Source organism: Echinops telfairi, unplaced genomic scaffold (genome assembly GCF_000313985.2).
Source record: "Echinops telfairi isolate 266 unplaced genomic scaffold, ASM31398v2 ScPeMD7_23;HRSCAF=83, whole genome shotgun sequence".
Classification (NCBI taxonomy): Eukaryota; Metazoa; Chordata; class Mammalia; order Afrosoricida; family Tenrecidae; genus Echinops; species Echinops telfairi.
This window is the reverse complement of record NW_022103920.1, coordinates 27,778,378-27,801,949: the sequence shown is the minus strand read 5'-3', so window position 1 is coordinate 27,801,949 and position 23,572 is coordinate 27,778,378. Positions and strand designations below refer to the sequence as shown.

Sequence of the window (23,572 nt, the reverse complement as noted above, 5' to 3'; positions counted from 1 at the left end):
CTATCAAAATATATAGTGTCTGGACTCTTAAAAGCTTATAATTAAACAAGCAGTCATCTGGCAGGGTAGCAACAAAGCCCACATAAAAGAAGCCCACCAGCCTGTGTGATCATGAAGTGTCGATGGGAAGAGGTATCAAAAGTTCAAAAACATGCAACCAACTCAATGTTAAGAGGCATGGATGCAATGGATACCCAAAATCCACCTGTAAGATGATTGATCCCTCTCAGAAGGGCCACACAGAAAGGATGATAGAGCCAGAGTGTGGTATGGCACTGATGAACCACATAACTATCCTCTCATTCTTAACATTTCCTCTTACGAGTAAGGGCTTTATGTGTTTTACCTCACTGACCACATTAGATTTGCTAATTTGTATACTTATGATCACGTGGTACATGAAGGTCAAAATGGATGACCCCCTCAGAGTCAGTAACAGGAGTGGTGATTCCCTGAGTGGATGGGAGGAGGGGGCGCTAAGTGGCGGGGAAAGGGGAGTGGATAGCATTGATGATTGAATAACCCCACCTGATAGGATTGAACAATAGAATTGTATTTAAATAGATATATTGGGATGTGTAATATATATCAATAAAACTATTATATTAAATAAAAGAATAGTCACATTTTTCTTTTAAAAATAAGTTTTAAATAGGATATATGGCATGTATTTAATAAAAAAAACTTGTGTTTGTTCTAGATGCACCTGGAAGTTAGTTAAATTTAATGCTTAAGAGGCTACTTTTACAATCCTGTTACTGTGACAATGAACTGGCTGCCAATATAAACGTTGACAGTTGTGATTGTATCTAATTTATATTTTAGAATGATGTCTCCTTATATAAGCATGTACACAATATGTAATGTATAGATACATAGTATATAATGTACATAAAGTTGATTCTGACTCATAGTGACCCTACAGGACAGAATAGAACTCACCATAGTATTTCCAAGGGTGTAAATATTTATGGAAACACTTTGACATTTTCCCCCTTGGCACAGCTGGTAGTTTTGAACCTCTGACCTTCCAGTTAGCAACTGAGTGCTTAAACTATGGTACCACCAAGGGTCGTGTGTGTGTGTGTGTGTGTGTGTGTGTGAGAGAGAGAGAGAGAGAGAGAGAGAGAGAGAGAAGAGAGAGAGATTTTAACGCCTGAAATAAATTGATTTGTCTTAGCTGGTTCTAGTCAGTATTTTCTTTTAGCAAGAGGATTACTTTATTAGATGCTCAAGTTTATCAAATTCTCAGTTGCTGTCTTTTAAAACAAGCCAAATTAGCCTTACTATATATTCTTGAGAACTAAATCAATGTCAACTAAAATGCCGAAGGAAGTGAACAGAAACTTCATGCCACAACAAAGGGGGGATGCAATAATACAGACTTCTGAGGACCTTGAAGGTCATTGCTGAGTAAATTGAGGTCCAAAGGATAAACAATTTGTTCAAAGTCAAACAACTATTTGGCAAATACCATTGCCATCAAGCCAGTTCCAAATCACAGCGGCCCTATACGACCAGTTAGAACTGCCCCATAGGGCTTCCAAGTCTGTGTTTTCTACAGTTGCTGGCTGCCTCATCTTTCTCCCATGGAGAGGTGGGTGGTTTTCAACCACTGACTCTTTAGTTAGCAGCTGAGCACTTACTGATTGTACTACTAGTGCCTTTTCTATTTAATAGAAGAAATATAATTTCATTCTAAGTCTCTTGGCACTCACACCATGAGTGTGCAGTTTCGTCCCATAATAATTTAAGAGATTGCAAATGACTGAATACAGGTGATTTATTTACACATAATAATAAAATGGTATCACAGAGGTTTTATACAACGCAACATTAATAAAATGCTAAATGACACACACATGTACATTATTGTAATCAGGAGTCTATAAAACGGATACATTTTTAATTTATATCTTTTTCTGTTCTTACAGCTGTGTTTGTAAATTGATGGCGAACAAAACTAGGATTTTGGTCACTTCTAAAATGGAACATTTAAGGAAAGCCGACAAAATACTAATTTTGCATGAAGGTAGCAGTTATTTTTATGGGACATTTTCTGAACTACAAAACCTGCGGCCAGACTTCAGCTCAAAGCTCATGGGCTATGATTCTTTCGACCACTTCAGCGCAGACAGAAGAAACTCCATCATCACGGAGACCTTGCGGCGCTTCTCTCTAGAAGGAGAGGCTGCTGTCTCCTGGACTGACAACAGAAAGCAGTCTTTTAAGCAGACCGCAGAGATCAGTGAAAAAAGGAAGAACTCTATTCTCAATTCCATCAACTCCATGAGAAAGTTTTCCATTGTCCAGAAGGCTCCGCTGCCAATGAACGGCATCGACAAGGACTCTGATGAGCCCCTGGAGAGAAGGCTGTCCTTAGTGCCCGACTCTGAGCAGGGGGAGGTCATCCTGCCCAGAAGTAATGTGATCCACACGGGCCCCACGTTTCAGAGGCGGAGGAGACAGTCTGTGCTGAACCTGATGACCCGCTCCTCCATCCACCAAGGCCAAAACAGTCACCGCAAGACAGCAGCATCCTCACGAAAGATGTCTATGGCCCCGCAAGCCAGCCTGACAGAGATGGACATATATTCAAGAAGACTCTCGCAAGACAGCGGCTTAGAAATAAGCGAAGAAATTAATGAAGAGGATCTAAAGGTATGTGGGAAATAGTAAAGGTATGTATGAAGTGTGGGGGCATGGGTACTTCTGTGGGAGCATTCGAACCTTTTGTACAGGAAATGTGGGATTCCGTTTCCAGCCAATGCAGTAAAACTCCTAGCCACCACCACCACCCGTCTTTAGGGGAAGCTTATATGTTGCCGTGACACTGAGCAGGTTTGATGGAGCTGCCCAGCTAAGGCACAGTAAGAGGAAAGGCTGAGAGATCTACTTGGGAAAAATCAGTCCATCCAAGCCCAGTGGGCTGACCCTAGTCCAGTGCATGGAATTGTCATGGGTTGGGAGCTGACGACAGGGTAGCTAGCAACACGATAACATGTTACTTATCCTAGGTCGTGCCATTAAGCATAACCTCCAGGCAGCCAATCCATGATGCTGTTTTACAGACCAAAAGACTTTTATCTTTAAGACATGCAGCAATATAAAGGGGGTCTTATGGAAAGGTGTTTGTAAACTTCCTTACGAGTCTTGGATGAGTGGAAGGACGGCCAGAGTTGTGATGAACTGATTGTTGGACAGGACAGGTCTTTTTAGAATAGTGCACCTGGCAGTGCCCAGGTCCTTTAACACCGCTAGGCTAAACTTTCCTCCTTTCTAGAACAAAGAAACAACACGGATGATCTCTAAAGCATTTACTTTCAATATTTCTTTCATTTAAAAGGCTTCCTAAAGGATATTTTATCTACATGGTTTCATATCAGTCTCCATGAATTTCTTACACCATGCCTCATGAATTTAGTTGTAAAGAATAGTTTCTTTCACTAGTAGCAGTCTGTAGTTATTGCTTGCTTCTAGTGCCAGATAGCAAATACTAGTCCCACCTCTTTGAGTTACTTATCATGGTTCTCAGTTATAGATAAGGAAGCTAGAATTCATAGATGCTTAACAACTCGCCGGAATTCAAACAGCTTCCAGCAAGGTAATGGGCTGGTGCCAAAAATATGCACTCCCTGGTTGGAGCAGTCAGTTAACTCACTTGGCTGCCAGTGGGACTGCTGAAGGTCAAGCCATCCAGGGGTGCCTCGGAAGAAAGGCCTAGCCATCCTACTTCTGAGAAATTGTGCAGGTCCACGCTGACACTCAGGTTTTTTCTTCCTCTACTCCTGCCTGTGCAGACTTAAAGAGTTATGGTCTCAGAAGCCAGTTCTACCCTATCCGATCGGGTCCCTATGAATCGGCCTCAACTTCATGGCAGTGAGTTTGGTCTTTTGAACCAGGATGCTGTAGCCAATTACACAGGATCCCCTTCTTTGAGATCTGCTAACTTCATGAGGAACGGAGCGATCCTTTCCCTTTAGACTCCGTGGATCTGTCTTTGAAAAGTGTTTGAAAAACACCTACCAAAAGGCAAGGATTTCTGGGGATTCAAACCATGTAACTGAAGTCATAGCTGGAAGTAGAGATCATCCAGAATTCCCAGGGAGTTGACATCCATCGGTTAGTCTCCAGACCTCTCAGAAGGCCTTTAGAACTTGCACCAGCCCGAATTGTTCTTGTCTGTGTACTGCTGAAACACAAACAAACAAAGCCCGGAGAGTTCCAGGAAGCTTGTCTGCTCGTGTCGTTCATTCTGTGAAAGCTGCACCACAGTCAGGCATTTGAATGGCAGCTGTTTTCTCCAGTCACATGGCTACTCCATCAGTGCTCTCGGCGCAGAATCTTGAATCTTTGCAACGTTCCTCATTTTCAGAAAGCCCTGTTACCTCAACACACCACACATTTCTGGCATGGCTTATGTTGGTTATCATTTACTTCGGCTCAAATCATACTTTTGTGTCTGCATACTCAAAATACAACTGTGGTACGAGATAGTATCACTTCATTGTCATTGCCGGGATGCTTTCTTCCTCAGGAATGCTTTTTGGACGACGTGGAGAGCATACCGGCCGTGACCACGTGGAACACGTACCTTCGCTACATTACCGTCCACAAGAGCTTAATTGTTGTGCTCATTTGGTGTGTCGCCATCTTTCTGGCTGAGGTAAGGATGTTCCGTGGCAAAATAATCCTGTGATTGAAAGTGACATTGAGACCAGCTTGAAAAGATACACAGATATACACATGTGTAGAAGTATGTGTATACCTATTTCTACATCTCTATGTATATGTAATTTTGAAATAATCACTGAGATAAAGTTCTGCTTAGATCTTAAATTCTGTATATCACACATACAATTGCCATGGCTACTGTATGATTTGAGACATCACATGTAACACATGCTCAAACATCAATATATTGAGAGTTTTTTTTTTAGAGAGAGACATTTGAAAGCACAAAGTAGAAGGCCCAGATGTGGACTGAAATTAAGCACTGAAAATAGTTTTGCACAAAAATGTAAATTCAGTCAACTCCAGGTGTTGCATTATTCACTAGTCACGTGATAGCACACCACATTTAAATGACTGTCCCTTCACAGAATGAGTACACCATTTATACACGAGTATAAGCTGGCTCGGTTATCAGCCGAGGCAACTAATTTTACCACAAAATACTGCATTAAAAATGTGCTGAGAAACTCGGCTTATCTATGAGTATATAAGGTATATAAGTAGCTTAGTAATCATTTCCAACAAACCTAAAGATTCCGAGCATCTGTTTGCTCACATAATATTTTTGGCTTCAATGTTACTGTCATGGCGTGGCATTTCCCCACTAAACGTCACACCGCCAAGTTGAGTGAGAGAGGGAGTGAGCATGCGTGTGAGCAAGCCCAGTGGCCCACACATGTAGTTCTTGAAGCTGGCTGGAGGAGGACACTCTGGAACAGCCACATCAGTGTCAAAGGAGCTTAGTTGAGCAAGTCATGAATTGGGCATGAGACTGCTAGGGGGATATTCACCCTAACAGGGGCCACTGCCACTCAGCACCAGCAGGACATGCCATATGAAATTTAGGACCCATTTTGCCAATCTTCTGATTTACTGGAATAAGCCCAAATGCTTGATTTCCCTGTGAATTTGCTTGTCTGTTTTCAAATGTGGACGGCTGATTAAATAAAGACAAATGAAATAAATGCTTCAATGCGCACAACAAAACCCACCAGTGGCGTGGAATTGACCCGAGTCAAAGCTCTAGATCTTTCCTCTGGAGGACCTGCTGGACGTGTGCTGGTATGAAAACACGATCCAAAAGGAAGGCCAGGTAGGCTGGAGGAAGCGAGTGGAGCAGGAGTTCTGGTGGAGAGGGCAGCCAGGCGAAGGCAGTTCCTGCAAGGCCAGGGCTACTCTGGTGCCTCCTACTTGCCTCTGCTGGCGTTCTTCCCACTGCTCACGAATGCTTATGGTTTGCTGTTGTTGGCTGCTGTGCAGTTTCCATGTTGCCTGGTCCCGTGCTGTCGATCCGCACACGATCGCTGGCATGCTTGAGCCCACTGTTGTGGCGACCATGACAGTCGGTTTCACGGAGAGTTCCCCGAGCTTCTGCCGACCGTCTATCTTGTCAAGCATGGTGCCCCCGTCTGTCAAGTGGACATATCTGATGGCGTGTCCAAAGGAAACAAGGCAATGTCCTCACTTCTAAGGCTCCTTCTGGTTGTCTTCCTTCTAAGACTGATTTGTTTGTTCTTGTGGCGGCTGTGGTATGTTCAGTATTCTTCACCAACACCACAATAGAGTTTGTGGATTCCGTGTCTTTTATCTCCCTGGTTGGGGTTGTGGATTGAGACAGAAATGTGCTTCCTTTTTCCGTTCTCGCCCTTTCTTCTTCCCATTGTTTTTGATAATCCCTAGCCAAGAGCTTCACACACTTCTTCTCGCAGCAGGTGTTCGCAGACAAAAAAGAAGGAGTTGGAGATGTAGGTGCCGAGGAAATGGCGCAAGTTGACTGGTTGGCAGTTTATTTCACGTTGGGTCACTTGGAACTTCTCGGTTCTTTCGTTGGACTGGAGCAAGTGAATCACCCTGTTAGTAAAAGATTTACCCACTCGACCACTCTTTTAAGATTCATAGTGACCAGAATTTATTTGATTTTATTTTTAAAATTCAAAATCTTCATATACAGCCTCTTACTATGGTGTCCTTCCTGTTTGTCACATTGGTGGCATGTTAGAAAAAACTAAATTCAAACACATTTGGAGTTTTTTGATAGATCTGGATCCTGAATGTAGGCTAAATCTTCACATTTTGCTCTTAATGTACTATTCACAGATAAATAGATAATAACTCATGGACATTTATACTTTTTCGCTAAGGACTTCTTGATAGTTATATGTTTCATTCTCTTATCATCATGCTTTATTTTTATTTTTAATGATTTCAGAACATGCAACCATCTCTCTCACACACACCGATACAAGCATCACGTATACACATATGCTTATGTTTACAGACCTCAACAGTCCCAGAGACACGGCATCATTTTATTTCACATTTTATTTTATATGAAACCATTGCCTTTTCAAATAATTTACCCCTCCTCTACCATACTGGAACACAGTAACATTTCAACATCATTGTATTCCCATTGCTTATTCACAAATTATTAAAGGCTCCAGGGTGCATACGAAGAGCAGTACAAGTTTGGAGGCGTTGAAACCACAGAGTTCAAGGTCTTCTTGTGTTTTGGCCTCAGGGTGACCTGATCATTGTTGTTGCTGCAGTTGTTAGGCGCTGCCAAGTCGGTTCAGACTCAGAGTGACTCAGCATAGGTACGTGGGAGCCCATCTTTGCAGCCACTGTGTCAATCGGTCTCATCAAGGATCGACTTCTGTTTCGTAACCTTCTGCTTCACCAGGCACGGCGTCCTTCAGGGAGGGACTGGTCTCTCCTGATGACATGTCCAAAATAGCTGAGACAACGTTATACCAGCCTCATTTCTGAGGACCCTCTGGCTGGTTTCTTTCAAGACAACCTTGTTCCTTCCCCTGCCAGTCTATGGTTTGTTCAATATTCTTTGCCAGCACGGTGAATCAAGTGTGACTCAGTTCTTTGATCTTCCCTGTTCATTGTTCAGCTTTCACATGCAGCTAATCATGTATCAGTATGTAAATCATGGAAGCCCAAACTGGCATGGATGCATTTTTTCCTATTGATAGTGTTTCTAATTGCAGTCTGGAAAGTAGTAGTATGCATGATTGTTCCTCCCTGGTCAACCAAGGGAGTGTTAAGTCCCTTTTTAAAGTATGTACTAAAAAGTTGTATGTATTCCTGTACAACATGGGTTTCTATTCAATCTCTTAAGTTTGGGTGATAACTTTTCTTTTGTCCTGCTAGTTTCTCAACAGACAGAATGGAGGCTGGATGTGGGATACAATTTAGAACCAGACTGGCATAAGTTTATCTCACTAACAGTGTGAAATGGAGTAATTTATTTAACCTTTTGGAACCTTGGCTTCCTCATGTATACAATAGAGATTGCAGAAGTCTGAGCTTTCTAGGTCATTGTATGGATTAAAAGACAACATCCCTATTAAAAACTTAGTGTACCACATGGAAGAACATATCAGCTTGTGTGATCACGAGGTGTCGAAGGGATCACTGAAGACAAATGGGTGCATAAGCAAATGTGGCAAAGAAAGCTGATGGTGCCCAGCTATCAAAAAGTATAGAGTCTGGGGTCTTAAAGGCTTGAAGGTAAACAAGTGGCCATCAAGCTCAGAAGCAACAAAGACCACATGGAAGAAGCACACCAGCCTATGCAATCACCAGGTGTTGAAGGGATCAGGTATAAGGCATCATCAGAGCAAAAAAATCATACCATAGTGAATGATGGGGGGAATGCGGCGTGGAGACCCAAAGCCCATTAGTAGGCCACTGGAGATCCCCTTGCAGAGGGGTCTCGGGGAGGAGACGAGCCAGTCAGGGTGTGATGTAGCAACGATGAAACATACAACTTTCCTCTAGTTCCTAAATGCTTCCTACCCGCCCCCACTATCATGATATGAATTTTACCTTGCAAGTCTGGCTAGACCAGAGGATGTACACTGGTACAGATTGGAACTGGAAATACAGGGAATCCAGGGCGGATGAGCCCTACAGGACCAGTGGTGTGAGTGGCGATACTGGGAGGGTAGAGGGAGAGTGGGTTGGAAAGAGAGAACCGATTACAAGGAACTATATGTGACCTCCTCCCGGGGGGACGGACAACAGAAAAGTGGGTGAAGGGAGACGTTGGACAGGGCAAGATATGACAAATTAATAATTTATAAATTATCAAGGGTTCACAAGGGAGAGGGGAGTGGGGAGGGAGGGGAAAAATGAGGACCTAATACCTGGGGCTTAAATGGAGAGTAAATGTTTTGGAATGATGAGGGCAATGAATGTACAAATGTGCTTTACACAATTCATGTATGTATGGTTTGTGATAAGAGTTGTATGAGCCTCTAATAAAATGATTAAAAAAATAACTAAAAACTAAAAACTTAGTGTAGCAGTTGGCACACAGTGAGTAATGCTCGCTCGTTTTATTATTACTATTCCTGATGTCATCATTCCTATTATGAAGTTCAGCATAATTTGAGGTGGTCAAGTTCTTAAGAGTGTTATTAATGAAAGTTTGATCAATTCTTTTTATACTTTAACAAAAATACAGGGTTGGGCAAGAGTGGGTGACAGAAGTTATATTCTTTGATACCCTCGCCTAAGTAATAAATATTGCATTAGAATGCAATTTTTCTTACTAATCTCTGCCAGTCATACCAAATGTCCAGCATTAATGTGTATGAAAACCTAGTCGTATGCCACACTTAATCTCAAACTAGTCCTTTATCTTTAGTAATGATTTGAATGTCTGCATTGAAAGGACACATTCATTATCTTCAACTCATAGAGTTACATAAAAAAATTGTCATATTTGAATGTGGTGATTTATGCTAATTGACAAGACCTTTGGCCCCTATAATTTCTTAGAGCTGAACTTACGCACTTTGCAAAATGTTGTATACCTAATTAATGATCATTGAATTTCTGTACATGTGTATAATTTTACTACCTCACTTCATTAAGAATATAATGGTCCTTTGTCTTGGGGCAAGAAACTTACTTATGACAAAGGATATGAATGTTTTTTTAACTACCTATTATTAGTTGAGCTTTCATAATTATCAAACACACCAAAATTTTTTAATGGACAGAGGGATGAATAGTGTACTTTAATGGACAAGAAGTAATAAAATAAATGAAAGCCTCTTTGGTCAATATCTTTTCGATATCACCAGTTAACTGGCTCTTGAAATTGAGTGTCAAAAACTTGACAATAAAAGACATTGTGTGAATTCTGTTCACAAAGTTATACAGGTGAACAGATATTGTTCACTAATTTTCACAATTCTACTGCATTCTTTGAATCAAAATGTGTGTAGTTTTTATTCTAGATTGGGCTCCCCGTGATGTCAGGGTGCACCTTTCTCTTCAGCCTTGCAAGATCTCATTGATATCTTTGCATTATGGTGCAGACACTAATCCAAGAAAATAATTTAGGTTTTTCTCTCACCGTTAAGGCCTCGCACGCTTGATCAGAGACTCTAAGAAACGTTGAAATGCATTTCTTCTTTGATGAAAATGATTTATTCTTTTTTAATTTTCACAAGAGTTTATCGCAAATAAGATTTTGTTTTCAAAGAGCAGATTCATCGTGCCTCCCATTCGCCATGAAATAGCTATCCTTTGAAACATTTCTTCTGAGATGTTAACCTTAAAAATTAATTTGTTTTATTTAATGTGTTGGTGCTTGTAATTAATATGTCATTTTGAAAAAAATAGTCTACCTTTGTATTTTTGAACCATTTACCCCACTCCAGGGTAATCTTTTCTGTAAGTTCTTCATTACTAGCGCACAATATACGATTCTGTGTCCTAGTGCCATCCCTGATGACGTGCCTGACTCACTAAAAGTCATGAAGTTTGACGCCTCCAGTGCTCTGTGGTAAAAATATGTGGCAGCTCACTCCTGTCAAATTTCAGAGCCCTGGCAATCCAATGCGGGCAGTTCTACTGAATTCGATAGCGATGCTGTCAGTCAGAATGGACCCAGTGGCTGTGGGTTTGGCTGGATTTTAATCAGGTTATAAAAGTCTAATTCATTTTGGCTTTTCTAGGGGTTTAGCTTGGCAGTATATAATCAACTAGACAGAGAAAGAAAGCAGATGGTAAATTAAGAGGCAATTGTCTGTGTTATTTTATTGTTATTTATGGATCAGAGAGTGTTGTTGTTGACTGCATTACCTAAAAGTCCTGTGTAGTGCTTCTGTTTTGTGATTTTTTTTTTAAAGTGGTGCATCAGAGAACAGCTATGTCCTCATCCTTTCTTCATGACTTGTGAGCTATTTATTAATGAGGTCTCACTGGGCAGTTTGCCTTTGTGTTAGTCTGGGTAGACTAGAGAAACAAATCCAGGGAGACTCATCTGTGTTTAAGGTTTATATCAAAGAGTAATTGCATATTATGAAAACATCCTATCCCAGTGCAGATCAAGTCCATAAGTTTGATATTAAACCTTATGTCTGTCACCAGGCTATCCATTCCTCTGCAGACTCACACAAACATGCAATGATGCCGAATACAGGAAGATCAGAGGCCACTGGGTGGAAAGTCTTGTGGATCTAGTAGTGGTGGAACCATCTCAGTGCTGGCGTGGTTCTCTACGTGGCTCCTTCAGCTCCAGAGCACTGGCTAGATCATTGTAGCTTCTATGTGGCTTGTCATCAGGAATGTCTAGCAGAGAGAGTGTGTGTCCCACCTCCAGTGGGCTATTTATATCTATTGTGCCTCCACAGGAGGTCATCAAGCTGCTACCTGATTGACAGGCTAAACTCCACCCCTTCACTCTTAATAGTCCCAAGTTGACACCAGATTATGTAACTACCACAAGGAAATGTGATGCACTCCCATGATTCCATTGTTGATATTAAAGGTTGTTATTTTGTAGGCAGCTTTCCTAAGCATGGTTCTGTGTCTTAGGACAAGGGCTTGTCCTCTGAGGCATCCGAGTCTGTGTCTTATGCCTTGTCCAGGTGTCAATTACTGGCTGTCATTTCTGTAGCTATTTACTCATTCAACACATACTTATTGTGTCCCCACAATGGGCCAGGCACGACACTCTGTGCTGTGTGTACGGTGAAGAGCCTGACAGGAGGGAGAGCAGGAATGCACCAACAAGCCTGTGTTTATAGCAAACCCACCAGAATCACTGCTGTGCTCTGCCAGGGCAAACAATGCAAGATTAGTAGTGTTTTAAGGACATCGTTGTGGCTTGGAGGTTTGCACTGCACTTTGTATATGTGGATCCTGCATATCATCGGTTCTCAACCTGTGGGTCGTGACCCCTTTGGGGGTCAAACGGCCCTTTCACAGGGTTATGAAGTAGCAGCGAAAATAATTTTATGGTTGGGGGTCACCACAATATGAGGAACTGTATTAAAGGGTTGCAGTATTAGGAAGGTTGAGAACCACTGTTCTATATCATCATTCGATAATTTTCTCTCTAATGGCATTTAAAAGTAGGCGTTTATTTCTGTATCCCTTCAGTCATCTATGCTTTCATTTATTAAACAAAATTACCTTGAATCCCAACATTGAGCAGGTAAAGGCCTGGGAATATCATAGGGAAAAAGACAACAATGGCTCCTCCCTGCGCTGAGGCAGCACAACCAGGGCAGAGAAGAAAGATAACACATGTCTAACTACAGAGTTTCACAAGCAAGGAAAGAAAATAAACAGTGGTGTGATATGATTTTAAAAAGTCAACCAGAATGGCTCCTCCATTTTAATTTCACCTTTTCCATTAATCAGTGGGTCTCACGGATACTAGTCCCCTACGATACTAATTGCAGGGTGAATGAAATTATTTGTAGCAACTACTCTGATGAATATTCTGGTAGAAAGTTAGGTGGTGTTTCAGTCTACCCAGGACCTTACTGCACCACTTGTCAGTGTGTCTGGCTGTAAGCTTCCCTCTCCAAATCAATCTACCATTGGCAAATTTTAGCCAGACTTTGTATCCAGAGACTTTCTGTGCGTGACAATCTCCGTAACCATGGCTGATCTTTTGCAAGAGGATAGTGGTCTAGTTATTTTTAAAAAATGTAAGTTTATTTATTTAAAACTTCTAACTGAAACTTTAGCTCTCCTGTGAAGTTCAATGAATAGTTCCTGTTGAATGAAGGAGAAAAATGACCAAGTATTTACTTCAGTGAAATTTGATTTTCACAATCATTGCAGCTGTGGGGCCCAGGAGAGTAAAGTCAAAGAAAATGAAATCGTGTGTATTTTGATGCTGGCCATGGGAGAATTAGAAATGCGTGTGGGAGAAATGGCTAAAAAGATTGGAGAAAAAAACCACCCAAAACCAATCAATTGTTTATGATTCTTTTCCAGGTGGCTCTTTCTTTGGTCGTGTTGTGGCTGCTTCGAAGGTGAGTGTTCCTGTCTTACGCTGGAGTGTTTATCTCCGTTGACCATTTTGGTCACACTAAATATCGCAACATCGAATGGGCTTCATTACCCTCAAGTAGCATCACCAGGGAAAGTCTACTTATTCGGGTTAAAATTGCAGGCAAGCTCATGCGAAGTTTCCACAGCCCTTTGCAATGTCTAAAGGAACTCGTGATGGGCTGTTTCCCATGAAATGATGAAAATATTTGAAACAACATTATACATTTAAGAGTTTCTTGAAATGTGTTTATGTAATAAAGGTCAGCCTCCTCGATCTTAGTGGTGAGAAAGCTTGATTTGTTTGTAGTAGTCAACGTCTTTGAGATTAAAGGCACCGACTCTTCTAATAATGTATATTGTCTTTTTGGGGTTCAAATTTTGTTTCATTCGCACAATCTGAAACTCAGGAGGCACAGTTAGTTGTGTGATAACAATGGTCCTTTCATTTTGCAGTTCCTCTCTACAAGACAAAGGAAATAGCACTACTGTGAATGCCACTAACAGTAGCACCTATGGCATCATCGTCACTGGCACCAGCTCGTTTTATGTTTTCTACATCTATGTGGGAGTAGCCGACACTCTGCTGGCCCTGGGATTCGCTAGGGGTTTGCCACTGGTACATGCCCTCATCAAAGTGTCGAACATTTTACACCGCAAAATGTTGCATTCTGTTCTTCAAGCACCTATGTCGACCTTCAACACGTTGAAAGCAGGTACTTTGATTAGGTGCACAACATGAAACTGCTCACCCACCACCCAAGGTGGTGCCTGTGGCTGCGTGGCTTTTCTGGTTGTGTGTGGGTGTTTTCCATGGAGGCCTCTTCCCTTTGTGGTTGGCCTTCTGCGCTTCTCAGAGAGCGTGCTGGCATGCACTGTTGCTCCTGATGTTGTCCTACCAGGCACACAGAGTCGCTTGGCTTGCGAAAGCGTGATGCTGGTGGGGCTGTTTCTGCCGGTGCTCCCTTCGGAACCCCCACGGGCGCTCACACTTTCCAGCCTCTCCCGTTGCTTCCCATTCCCTGCAACACTGCTCAGCGTCGGCTCCAAACACACTCTATTTCACCTTTAAATGACTGCTATTCACTTCTTTTCCCACCCACTTGCTGGACTCGCCAATACCTTAACCGACTTTGTAAGATGATTCTTGAACAACTCTAGTTTTTGAAGGCCTGTGTATATCGCCAAGAATTAAAATAGCAAGATGATCTTACAACATTCGTGCAACATCTACTTGCCCTTCAGCTGCCCCTCTCCATCCCCGCCCTAGGTTCTGGATGCCAGTGCTGGGCTTTCTGGAAGCAGCAGCCTGTTGCTGATTTGTGCACCATTTGTTCTCGCTGTGACACTGGACGTCCTCTGCTCTGCCTGCCGGCCACCGGGTGCGCTGCCCCCGGGCTTGCCCTGATGAAGTGTGTGCTGGCCTGGCTTTCTGACTCTCCCCTGATGTTCTGTCACTGCAAAACCACACAGGGGCCTCGTACGTGCTCAATAACACATTAACCAGTGGTTCTCACCCTTCCTCATGCCGCGACCCTTTCATACAGTTCCTCATGTGGTGGTGACCTCCCCCAACCATAAAATTATTTTCGTTGCCTCTTCATTACTGTCACTTTGCTACTGTTATGAATTGGCCGACCCCTGTGAAAGGGTCGTTCCATCCCTAAAGGGGTTGTGACCCACAGGTTGAGAACCACTGTGTTAAACAAATGAAAGTGTAAATGCATATTTACACCAAATGTAATTTGAAATGTATCAAATTGTATATTAAGTATGTCCATGTCACAAAGAGTCAGATTGACGTGATGGCAGTGCATTTGGTGTTCTGGTTTAGGTGTGTGTGCTGGTGTTTAAACACTAGAGAGCCTCAAAACTTTCATGAAAAAAATCTCATTTTCTTTTAATTCAATTTTTCCATGGACTTTTTGAAACAGTTTCCTGTGTATACACACATATGTTCAACTTTACATGCATATATATACATGCATGTACGGATGGATACAAGCATATACATATATGTGTGTATCCACAGATAAGGAGTCCTAAGGGTGTCGTGCCTTACACATTGGCCTGCTAACACAAGCTCCGCAGTTAGAACCCACCAGCACTCTGAGAGACAAAAAGGAGACTTTCTGTTCCCTAAAGATTTCCGGCTTCGGAAACTCACAGGGGCAGCTCTACTCTGTCCTACCGGATTGCTAAGAGCTGGAATTGACTCAGTAGCAATGGGTTTGGAACACACACACACACACACACACACACACACACAGATATCTCTGTATTTTACCAAACCCAACTTTCATTTTATAAACATCCTTATTTAAGTAATAGGAACTAATTTTTATCAGGTTTTGGGTTATTTAGATATATGTGTTTAAATATGGGAAATGCTGACCCTGTAGGACGGGGTAGAACTGCCCCTGTGAGTTTCCATTATTGTAACTGTTTGTGGGAGTAGAGAGCCCGATCTTTCTCCCACAGAGAGGCTAGTGGTTTCAAACTACTGACCTTGCAGATCGCAGTTCACCGAAGATGTTTCACGAAAACACAGAGGTGCTGAAAAAACATGCACTAAATGGGGGGAGGCGGGAAACTAGGACTAGAAGTGATTGTGCTTACACAGCTCATTTTAAAGGCGCTTTAACGATGGGAGGGTTGTTCAAAAATTAACTGTGCTTATGATTGTACAATTCTTCTGGACACGATTGAATGACTGAACTACTGAGTTGTATGATATGTGGATTGGGTGCCAATAAAAATGTTTTTAACATGCATTAACTGTATTAAGTGGGCTCATAGGAGGAAGGGATTAATCCCAGCTGGTAGCAACACATTCTTGCAGGAGGGATATTTGTGCTGACAGGACTGAGATGGAAATTTTCACAAATAGAGCCAAAGAGAAAGATTTTCAGATAGAGGGAACAAAATGAGGAAGGCTGAGAGGGAGAAAGCTCAGGGTGTGTTTAAAGAAAAGACTAGTTTGGCACAACTAGAATCTTTAAGTAGAGGAAGCTTGAATTGACTGGTGGCTTCAGGCCAAATCATGGAAAACATTAAATATTAAGCTAGAAATGTTAGACTTTACGCTTTAGTTACTGGGGGATGTGTGATAAGATCCAATATCTCTTTGTAGTGTATTAGGTTACATGTTACCTAATTATATACTTAACAACTCCCCACCTCCACCCAAAGACCAAGAATTACTAAAGAGCAAAGAGCACAACCCATACTTCTGAGTTATCTCTGTGCTTAGCTCTGTGCCTCACACAAGGTAGACACTGCATGTACAACTTCGTTCATTGCAAGCACGAATGATCGTGTGATTTGAGTCTAGAAGGTAGAAGATGGGTTGAAGCTTAGGCTGCCGGTGAAAATGGTAGACAGAGGGAGACATGGCATGATGACTGGACAGGGCGAGGGGGCAGATACTGATCTGATAGAGGTGTGTTAAAACATAAGGAAATGTGAGGAGCAGGAAGGCTGTTGTAATGTATAGCTGTAAACAGTATATCTAGTACCTTGTCATTGCAATCAGGCTATAGATGTAAGGCTGCGGCCTTGTGTACTAAAGACTGGCAATTTGGACTTACTTTTGGAAATCCTGTGGGGCAGCACTACTCTATCCTATAGGGTTTCTAAGGGGGGGAGTCGATCCAGTGGTAACACCTTTCATTTTTCTATTCAAGGCATTGGTTTGAACCTGACCTTAAGAGGAATTTATATTTTACAATTTAAAAATAGGAAAGACTATTGTGAACATGTAATTATTTAGAACCTTTATCTAATGCTCTTATAAGGCCCTTTTACATGTGAATTCTTATTTGCGTTCTGAATGCTTCGGCTTTCTTTTGAGTTTCATATTAAATAGATTGCTATGTCTTTCTTACAATAGTGATGTTTCAAGAATTTTTTTTCTTTACATTGTAGGTGGGATTCTTAATAGATTCTCCAAAGATATAGCCATTTTGGATGATCTTCTGCCTCTTACCATGTTTGACTTCATCCAGGTTTGTAAAAAAGTAGCTATTATTAAGTGTTATGGCACTGATCATGCTGATTTAAAAAATGATGATGAAAAGAATTAAATGAGTTTTTTCTCACTTTTCATTTAGGAATGGAAATCTTACCTATTGTGTGAATTTTATAAATATCAAAAGTCTTCAGAATAGGGATATATTTAGTAATAAGTTGGAACTGGTTTTCTTGACTCCAACTATCTCCTTGGGAATGATTTAAGAATTACAGAAAACCACCCTCCTCCAAATGGCGAGCTACAAAGCATCCCTGTTTTGACATTGGTATCACTGCTTGTGAATCCCTACATGGTGCACATGTTTCATGTACTCAACTGCTCCCTGAGAGACAGTGGTTCAAGTCCACAGAAAACAGTTTTCAGGACCTACTTCTAAAAAAGAATCAACCACAGAAAATCCTATGAAACCCAGTTTGACTCTCACACACACAGGGTCACCTGGGTAAGAATTTCCATTAAGGCAAGCATTGATAAGTGCCCACTGGACACCAAAGGCCCATGCAAAATGAAAAACATGATTTGCCGACTCCACCCCTTTAATTCAGCTGCACCCACTAGCACTTTGGCACAGACTAGCTAGCCTGTGATATGTAGCTAGAAGCATAGATTAAGGATTTAAAAGGGAAGGGAAATTCAGGGCATTGTGAGAGTGATCCTTGGCCAGTAGATCTGAATAGGCCTCCAGTGAGGCTGGATCTGAGGATAAAGGACCACTGGGGCAGGTGGCTGACATGTCCAGAGAAGAGGAACAATGATACTCATACCAATGTCCAAACAGGCATGCTTTGTGCTTTGTCATTTAGGGAAGGGGGGTCTTCTGTGCTCCTCAAATCATTTCTGGGTAGACATGGAAACACAAAGTTACAAAAAGGATATTACACCTCCACAGTTCAACTATCAGCCAAACAACGGAGCACTGACAGGCCTATAAGGTGAACGGTAACATCAGGCACATACACACTCCCTAGAACAACCAGCCAACGGAGATCGGGGGCAGCATTTACCCAGGGATAAGGCTCAGAAAGCAAGAAGGGAGAAGAGAGAGGACACACTGAAATGATAAACCCAGGGAAGAAATGGGAGAAGTGCTGTTACATTGTAGGGGTGGCAGTCAACGGCAGGAAGCCACATGAATTGTTGAATGGGAAACCAGTTTGCCCTGTAAACCCTCACCCGAATCACCTTAAAGCGTGAGGGGAAGGAAAGAGTCACTGCATTAGGACTCTGTCAGTGACAGGACTTACAGAGTGTTATGAGCGGATAACCTTGGCCTTCAGGTCGAACACAGCTGCTTGTCTCGGGGGAACTCCAGCGAGCAAAGGCCAGTCTCAATAGACATCTTGGAAAAAAAGTTGAAACAAGATGCTGCCTGTCATGGAATGAGTCATGCCACCCTCTCCTCCAAACTCCAAATGTATCACACTGTGTCTGAGAGCACCTGTAAAGCTGAAGAATGACTTCATGTGTATATACAACGGACTTTGGCAGGTACAGAAGATCCAGGCCATGAGTTTGCCCAATAGGAAATGATTGACACAACCCAATGCATGTATTGTCCCAGGGCGCTTTGACTTTGTGGATTCCTTCCCATTTTCCCTGCTTAGTGTGAGAACGCGGCAGCAGCTGCTCACACTGTCCTCTTGTTCGGAAGTTCCTCCAGCGTTTATTTTGTAATCCTCTCACTAAGAGCACCTGGTCAGAATATCAAATAAGTGAAGCCAGTGCTGTTAAATGTGTGCAGAATGCTAAGCCGTTATTCTCCGACCTCAAGACCTAAGCAGGACAGCCTCGTAGACAGTTGAGTTATTTCCCTCAAAGCTCACACTTCATTTTTTTTTACTTCTTTTGGGGTTTGGGCTACATTTAAGACCAGCAGTTGGCACACTTGTGAGACTTTTGAGACAGAGGGCCAATCCTGTCCCTCAAAACAATTTAAAAATGATTCGAGAGCCATAAATATATTTTTACAAATAAGGAAAATTTAAAATAACATTATAAATGAAACTATGGTAGTTTATTTTCATTTTAATTTTCAGAGCTACGTGTATTACCAATAAAGCCACATGTTGGCTCTGGAGCCACAGTTTGCCAACTCTTGCTTTGGACAATTGTAGGTGCTGGTAGTTTGAGTACCGCGTGATACCACTTCACTTTCAAATGTGCTCATGGTTTTAGATCTTCTCCAACACAGTATATAAGCTTTTATGATAGCCTCAATGGTACGTAGTTACAGTTTCATCCCTCACAATCCTTATCATATCCGCACTCTTTAGCAATGCAACATTATTGGTGGAAAGTGGTTTATAGAATAGCACTTTTCTTGAGAGGAGCCCTGGTGGAGCAGTGGTTGAGTCAGTAAGTGCATGCCTGTTAACTGGTGTGCCAGTGGTTCAAACCTGCCAGCACCCTCAAGAGAAAGGACCTGGTGATCTGCTCTCATAGCAGTAGGAGCCTTGGAGACCCTAAGGGGCAATTCTACTCTATCGGGGCCGATAGGAGGTGGTGTTAGACAGGGTTCTCTAGAGAGACAAAACCAGATTGCTATGAATTATATATATATATTTATACAGAGAGATATATAACACAAGAAATAAACAGTTAAATTATAAAGCAGTACAAATGGCTCAGTATAATTCAAACGTGGTAGAGAGTTGTGAGACACTGTCAGTCCTTCAAGTCTTGAGGGCCGTGAGGTAGTCCTCTGCAGAGAGATTCAGGCTATCTGGGCACAGGCAGCAAACAGCAAGTCAGGCCACCAACAGTCAGCTAGATGACAGGGTCTGACAGTCCCCAGCTTAAGAGATGTAAATTCCAATTGTGTGGCAAAGCAGGTCTTGAAGGAACCTCAAATTACAGCAACACAGTCCATAGGTTAGGTGTCCCACAGGTAGTGTAGCTTGCAAATTGAGGCAGAGAACAAGAAGGCAGCCACACACTGGTCGGATGATCAAAGAGTGAGAGACAAGAAAGGCGAGGCTTGCCGAGCCCTTTATCTCTCCGCCCTTCAGTTAATCCCACATGTGCTTGTCGGCCAGGTTGGCACAATAACAACCTCAGAGGCCTTTCTGGAATTAACCCAACAGCACACCGTAACATCGTGTTTCTTCTTACACACACACACACACACACACACACACACAATTTCCCTGGTGGCACAACAGTTAAGGGCTCAGCTGCTAACCAAAATGTTGCTGGTTTGAATCGACCTAGCAGCTCAATGTGGAAAACAACAAAGCAAATCAAAACAAAACACTCTACTGATGTGCTTCTGTAAAGATGACAACCAGGAAACCCCTCCGGAGCAACTTCTGTATCACATGCATGTGAGAGTTGGCCATTGAATAAGGAAGACCAAAGCATAATTGATGCACTGCAATTGTGGCACTGGAGAAGAATATTGAAAGTACTGTGGACTGCCAAAAGGATAAACGAATCTGCCTTAGAAGAGGTAAGGCCAGACTACCAGAAGCTCTTTATAGGCAAAGATGTCAAGATTTCCTCTTACATACTTTGGACATATTGTTAGGAGAGACCAGTCCCTGGAGAAGGACATCATGCTTAGTAAAGTGGACGGGCAGCGAAAAAGAGGAAGGCCTTTGACGAGATGCATCGACACAGTGGCTGCAGCAACAGACTCGGGCATAAGAACAATTGTGAGGAGATGCAGGACCATGCGCCATTGCAGTCTTCTTCTTCAGCACCACCATTCAAATGCATGGCTTCTTCTTGGGTCTTCTTTTTTCGGTGTTCAACGTTCACATGCACACGAGGCCACTGAAAAGAGAGTGGCTTGGGTCTGGTGTACCTTAGTTCTCAAAGTGATTGCCTTGCTGCTCAATACTCCAAAGAGGTCCTCTTAGGAGATTGACTTAATGCAATTTATAATTCATCTTTTGAATTCCTGACTGCTGCTTCCATGAGCATTGATTGGTAGAATTCTTCAATTTCTCCATAGCTCTCTTGGGTGGTTGGTACGTGAATCTGGATACTAGTGGTATTGATTGGATTTTTTTGAGGGCAGATAGGTGTGTCCCTATCATAGATTGCATTGTACTTCAGAATAGAACTTGAAATGTCCTTTGTGACAATGAATACAATTCTATTCTTGATTGTGTCATTCCCAGCATAGTAAGAGATGTGGTTTTCTTATTCAAAATGGCCAGTACCATCCATTTCAGCTCATTAGGATATTCATCTTTATGTGTTTCATTTCATTTTTGACTACTTCCCATTTTTTTAGATTCATACTTCATAAATGTCAAGTTCCAAATATTAGATATTTGCAGCTGTTTCTTCTTACCTTGAGCCTTTCCTTATCAGCAAGTGAAGATACCAAAGATTTACTCCCAGAGACTTTATTCATGTCACCATGGTCAACTCTACTTTGGGAAAGCAGCTCCTCTCCTTCCCAGTCACATCTCAAATACCTGCTGACCCTGGGGGCCCACCTGCCGGCACCATCTCCAGCAATATTCTGCTTCCATTCATTAGGCCTCCGTCTCTAACATAAGGATTTCTGTGGCTACTTCCTTCAAAATGGGGAGCCACAGCCTTCTTTGTTGTCTGTTTTTAGTCAGGAAGCTCCGCTGAAACCTGTTCTCTCTGGTTGATCCTGCTCGCATTTGAAGTACCAGTGACATAGCTTCCAGCATCATAGCAACACACAAGCCCTGACAGTAAGACAAACTGATGGACAAATGGTGGATGCTAGAAATAGGATGCCAAAATTAACACAGAACATTTGCAAACAGAAGATCATGTGATCTTAACTGACTAACTGACTATAATCCAACAATTCAATGGTTTCCATCCTTTAGATATGGCGGTATTTAATGTGATAGCCTTGTTAAATCACATTTATGAGTTCACCAGATTTGAAACTTATTTTTTTTCCTTTTAATCTCCCCAAAGGTTCTATTACTGAGAAATGATTGGCCTAGATTTTTTAAAAAGCTAGTTCATATTTGATGGAGCACTTTAACGTGTAGTAACTAGGGCATTAGCTTTATGGCACAGCTATTCAGCACTCAGCTGCTAATCGAAAAGTTGGCAGTTCAAACCCACGAGCCTCCCTGCAGCAGGAAGATGAGGCAGTCTGCTTCCATAAGGGTGACAGGCGAGGGGAATCGATGGTGCTGCGCTGAACTATCCACAGAGCCACTGTGTGTCAGAATGGACTCAATGACACTGAGTTTGTCATTGGGTTTGGTCAAAGTAGGGCTTTGGGGGCTTTCTCGTCGTATTATTGTTAGTTTGTAGGCCAATATTGGAATATGGAAGATTTTCCTTCGGATGTTGCATCATCGTGTGGACCATATCTGATGCTTCCAAACCCAAACCAAACAACTGCCATCAAGTCGAGTCCCACACATAGCAACCCTCCAGATTAGTGGTTCTCAACCTGTGGGTCACAACCCCTTTGGGGATCAAACGACCCTTTCACAGGGATCGCCTGATTCATAACAGTAGCAAACTGACAGTGATGAAGTAGCAACGAAAATAATGTTATGGTTGGGGGTCACCACACCATGGGGAGCTGTCTGAAAGGGTCGTGGCATGAGGAAGGTGGAGAACTGCTGCTCTAGGACAGGATAGAGCTGCTCCTGTGGGTTTCTGAGACAGTACCTCTTTACTGGAGGAGAAAGCCTCACCTTTCTCTCATAGAGCCGCTGGTGTTTTTGAATTGCTGACCTTGGTTTTAGCAGCCCAACATGTAGCCATTATACCATCAGTACTCCTACTGAAATTTTATCTATTTCTTGAATGAATTGGGGATCTGGAATTACAGATTTTGAAGGCTGGTGAACCAGAGGAGTTTTCTCTTAGAAAATCTCTAAATTACTAAGACATGATTCTCTGAGGTTTTAGATGAAAATAACAACAACAAAAAAGCAACCCATTGAAAGATGATTTCTGAACTAGACTCATCAGACGGCCCTATCTACCAAAATTGGTATGCATTCCACTCCCTGCTAGAAGGCACTAACACACCTGTGGAAGTTGGTAGAGAATTAGCTCACTGCTTAGCAAGTGGATGTTATAAAAGACTTCTCTTTTCTTTTTTTAAATCAGTTTATTGGGGGCTCATACAACTCTTATCAAAATCAATAATTGTATCAAGCACATTTGTACATCTGGTGCCATCATCATTCTCAAAACATTTTCTTTCTACCTTGATATTGGTTCCTCATTTTCCCCCTCCCTTCTTCACCCTTCCTCCCTCATAAACCCTTGATAATTTATAAATTATCATTATTATTCTTGTCTTACACTGTCCAATGTCTCCCTTTACCCACTTTTCTAATGTATATCCCCCAGGGAGGGGGTTATATGTAGATCATTGTGATCGGTTCTCCGTTTCTCCCCCACCTTGCCCTTCCTCTCCTGGTATCTCTACTCTCATTATTGGTCCTGAGGGGTTTATCTGTCCTGGATTCCCTGTGTTTCCAGCTCTGATCTGTACCAGTGTACTTACCCTGGTCTAGCCAG

General features: G+C 42.2%; 1 protein-coding gene across 1 annotated transcript in view; it reads left to right on the top strand.

Moving 5' to 3' along the window:
* CFTR (CF transmembrane conductance regulator) overlaps positions 1 to 23,572 on the top strand; it is a 180,504-nt gene that overhangs the window by 109,356 nt on the left and 47,576 nt on the right. The window contains exons 14-18 of the mRNA XM_045288937.1: positions 1,935 to 2,661; positions 4,538 to 4,666; positions 12,997 to 13,034; positions 13,507 to 13,766; positions 16,978 to 17,057. Of these exons, the coding sequence (XP_045144872.1) occupies positions 1,935 to 2,661; positions 4,538 to 4,666; positions 12,997 to 13,034; positions 13,507 to 13,766; positions 16,978 to 17,057 (1,234 nt within the window). The remainder of the gene's footprint in view (positions 1 to 1,934; positions 2,662 to 4,537; positions 4,667 to 12,996; positions 13,035 to 13,506; positions 13,767 to 16,977; positions 17,058 to 23,572) is intronic.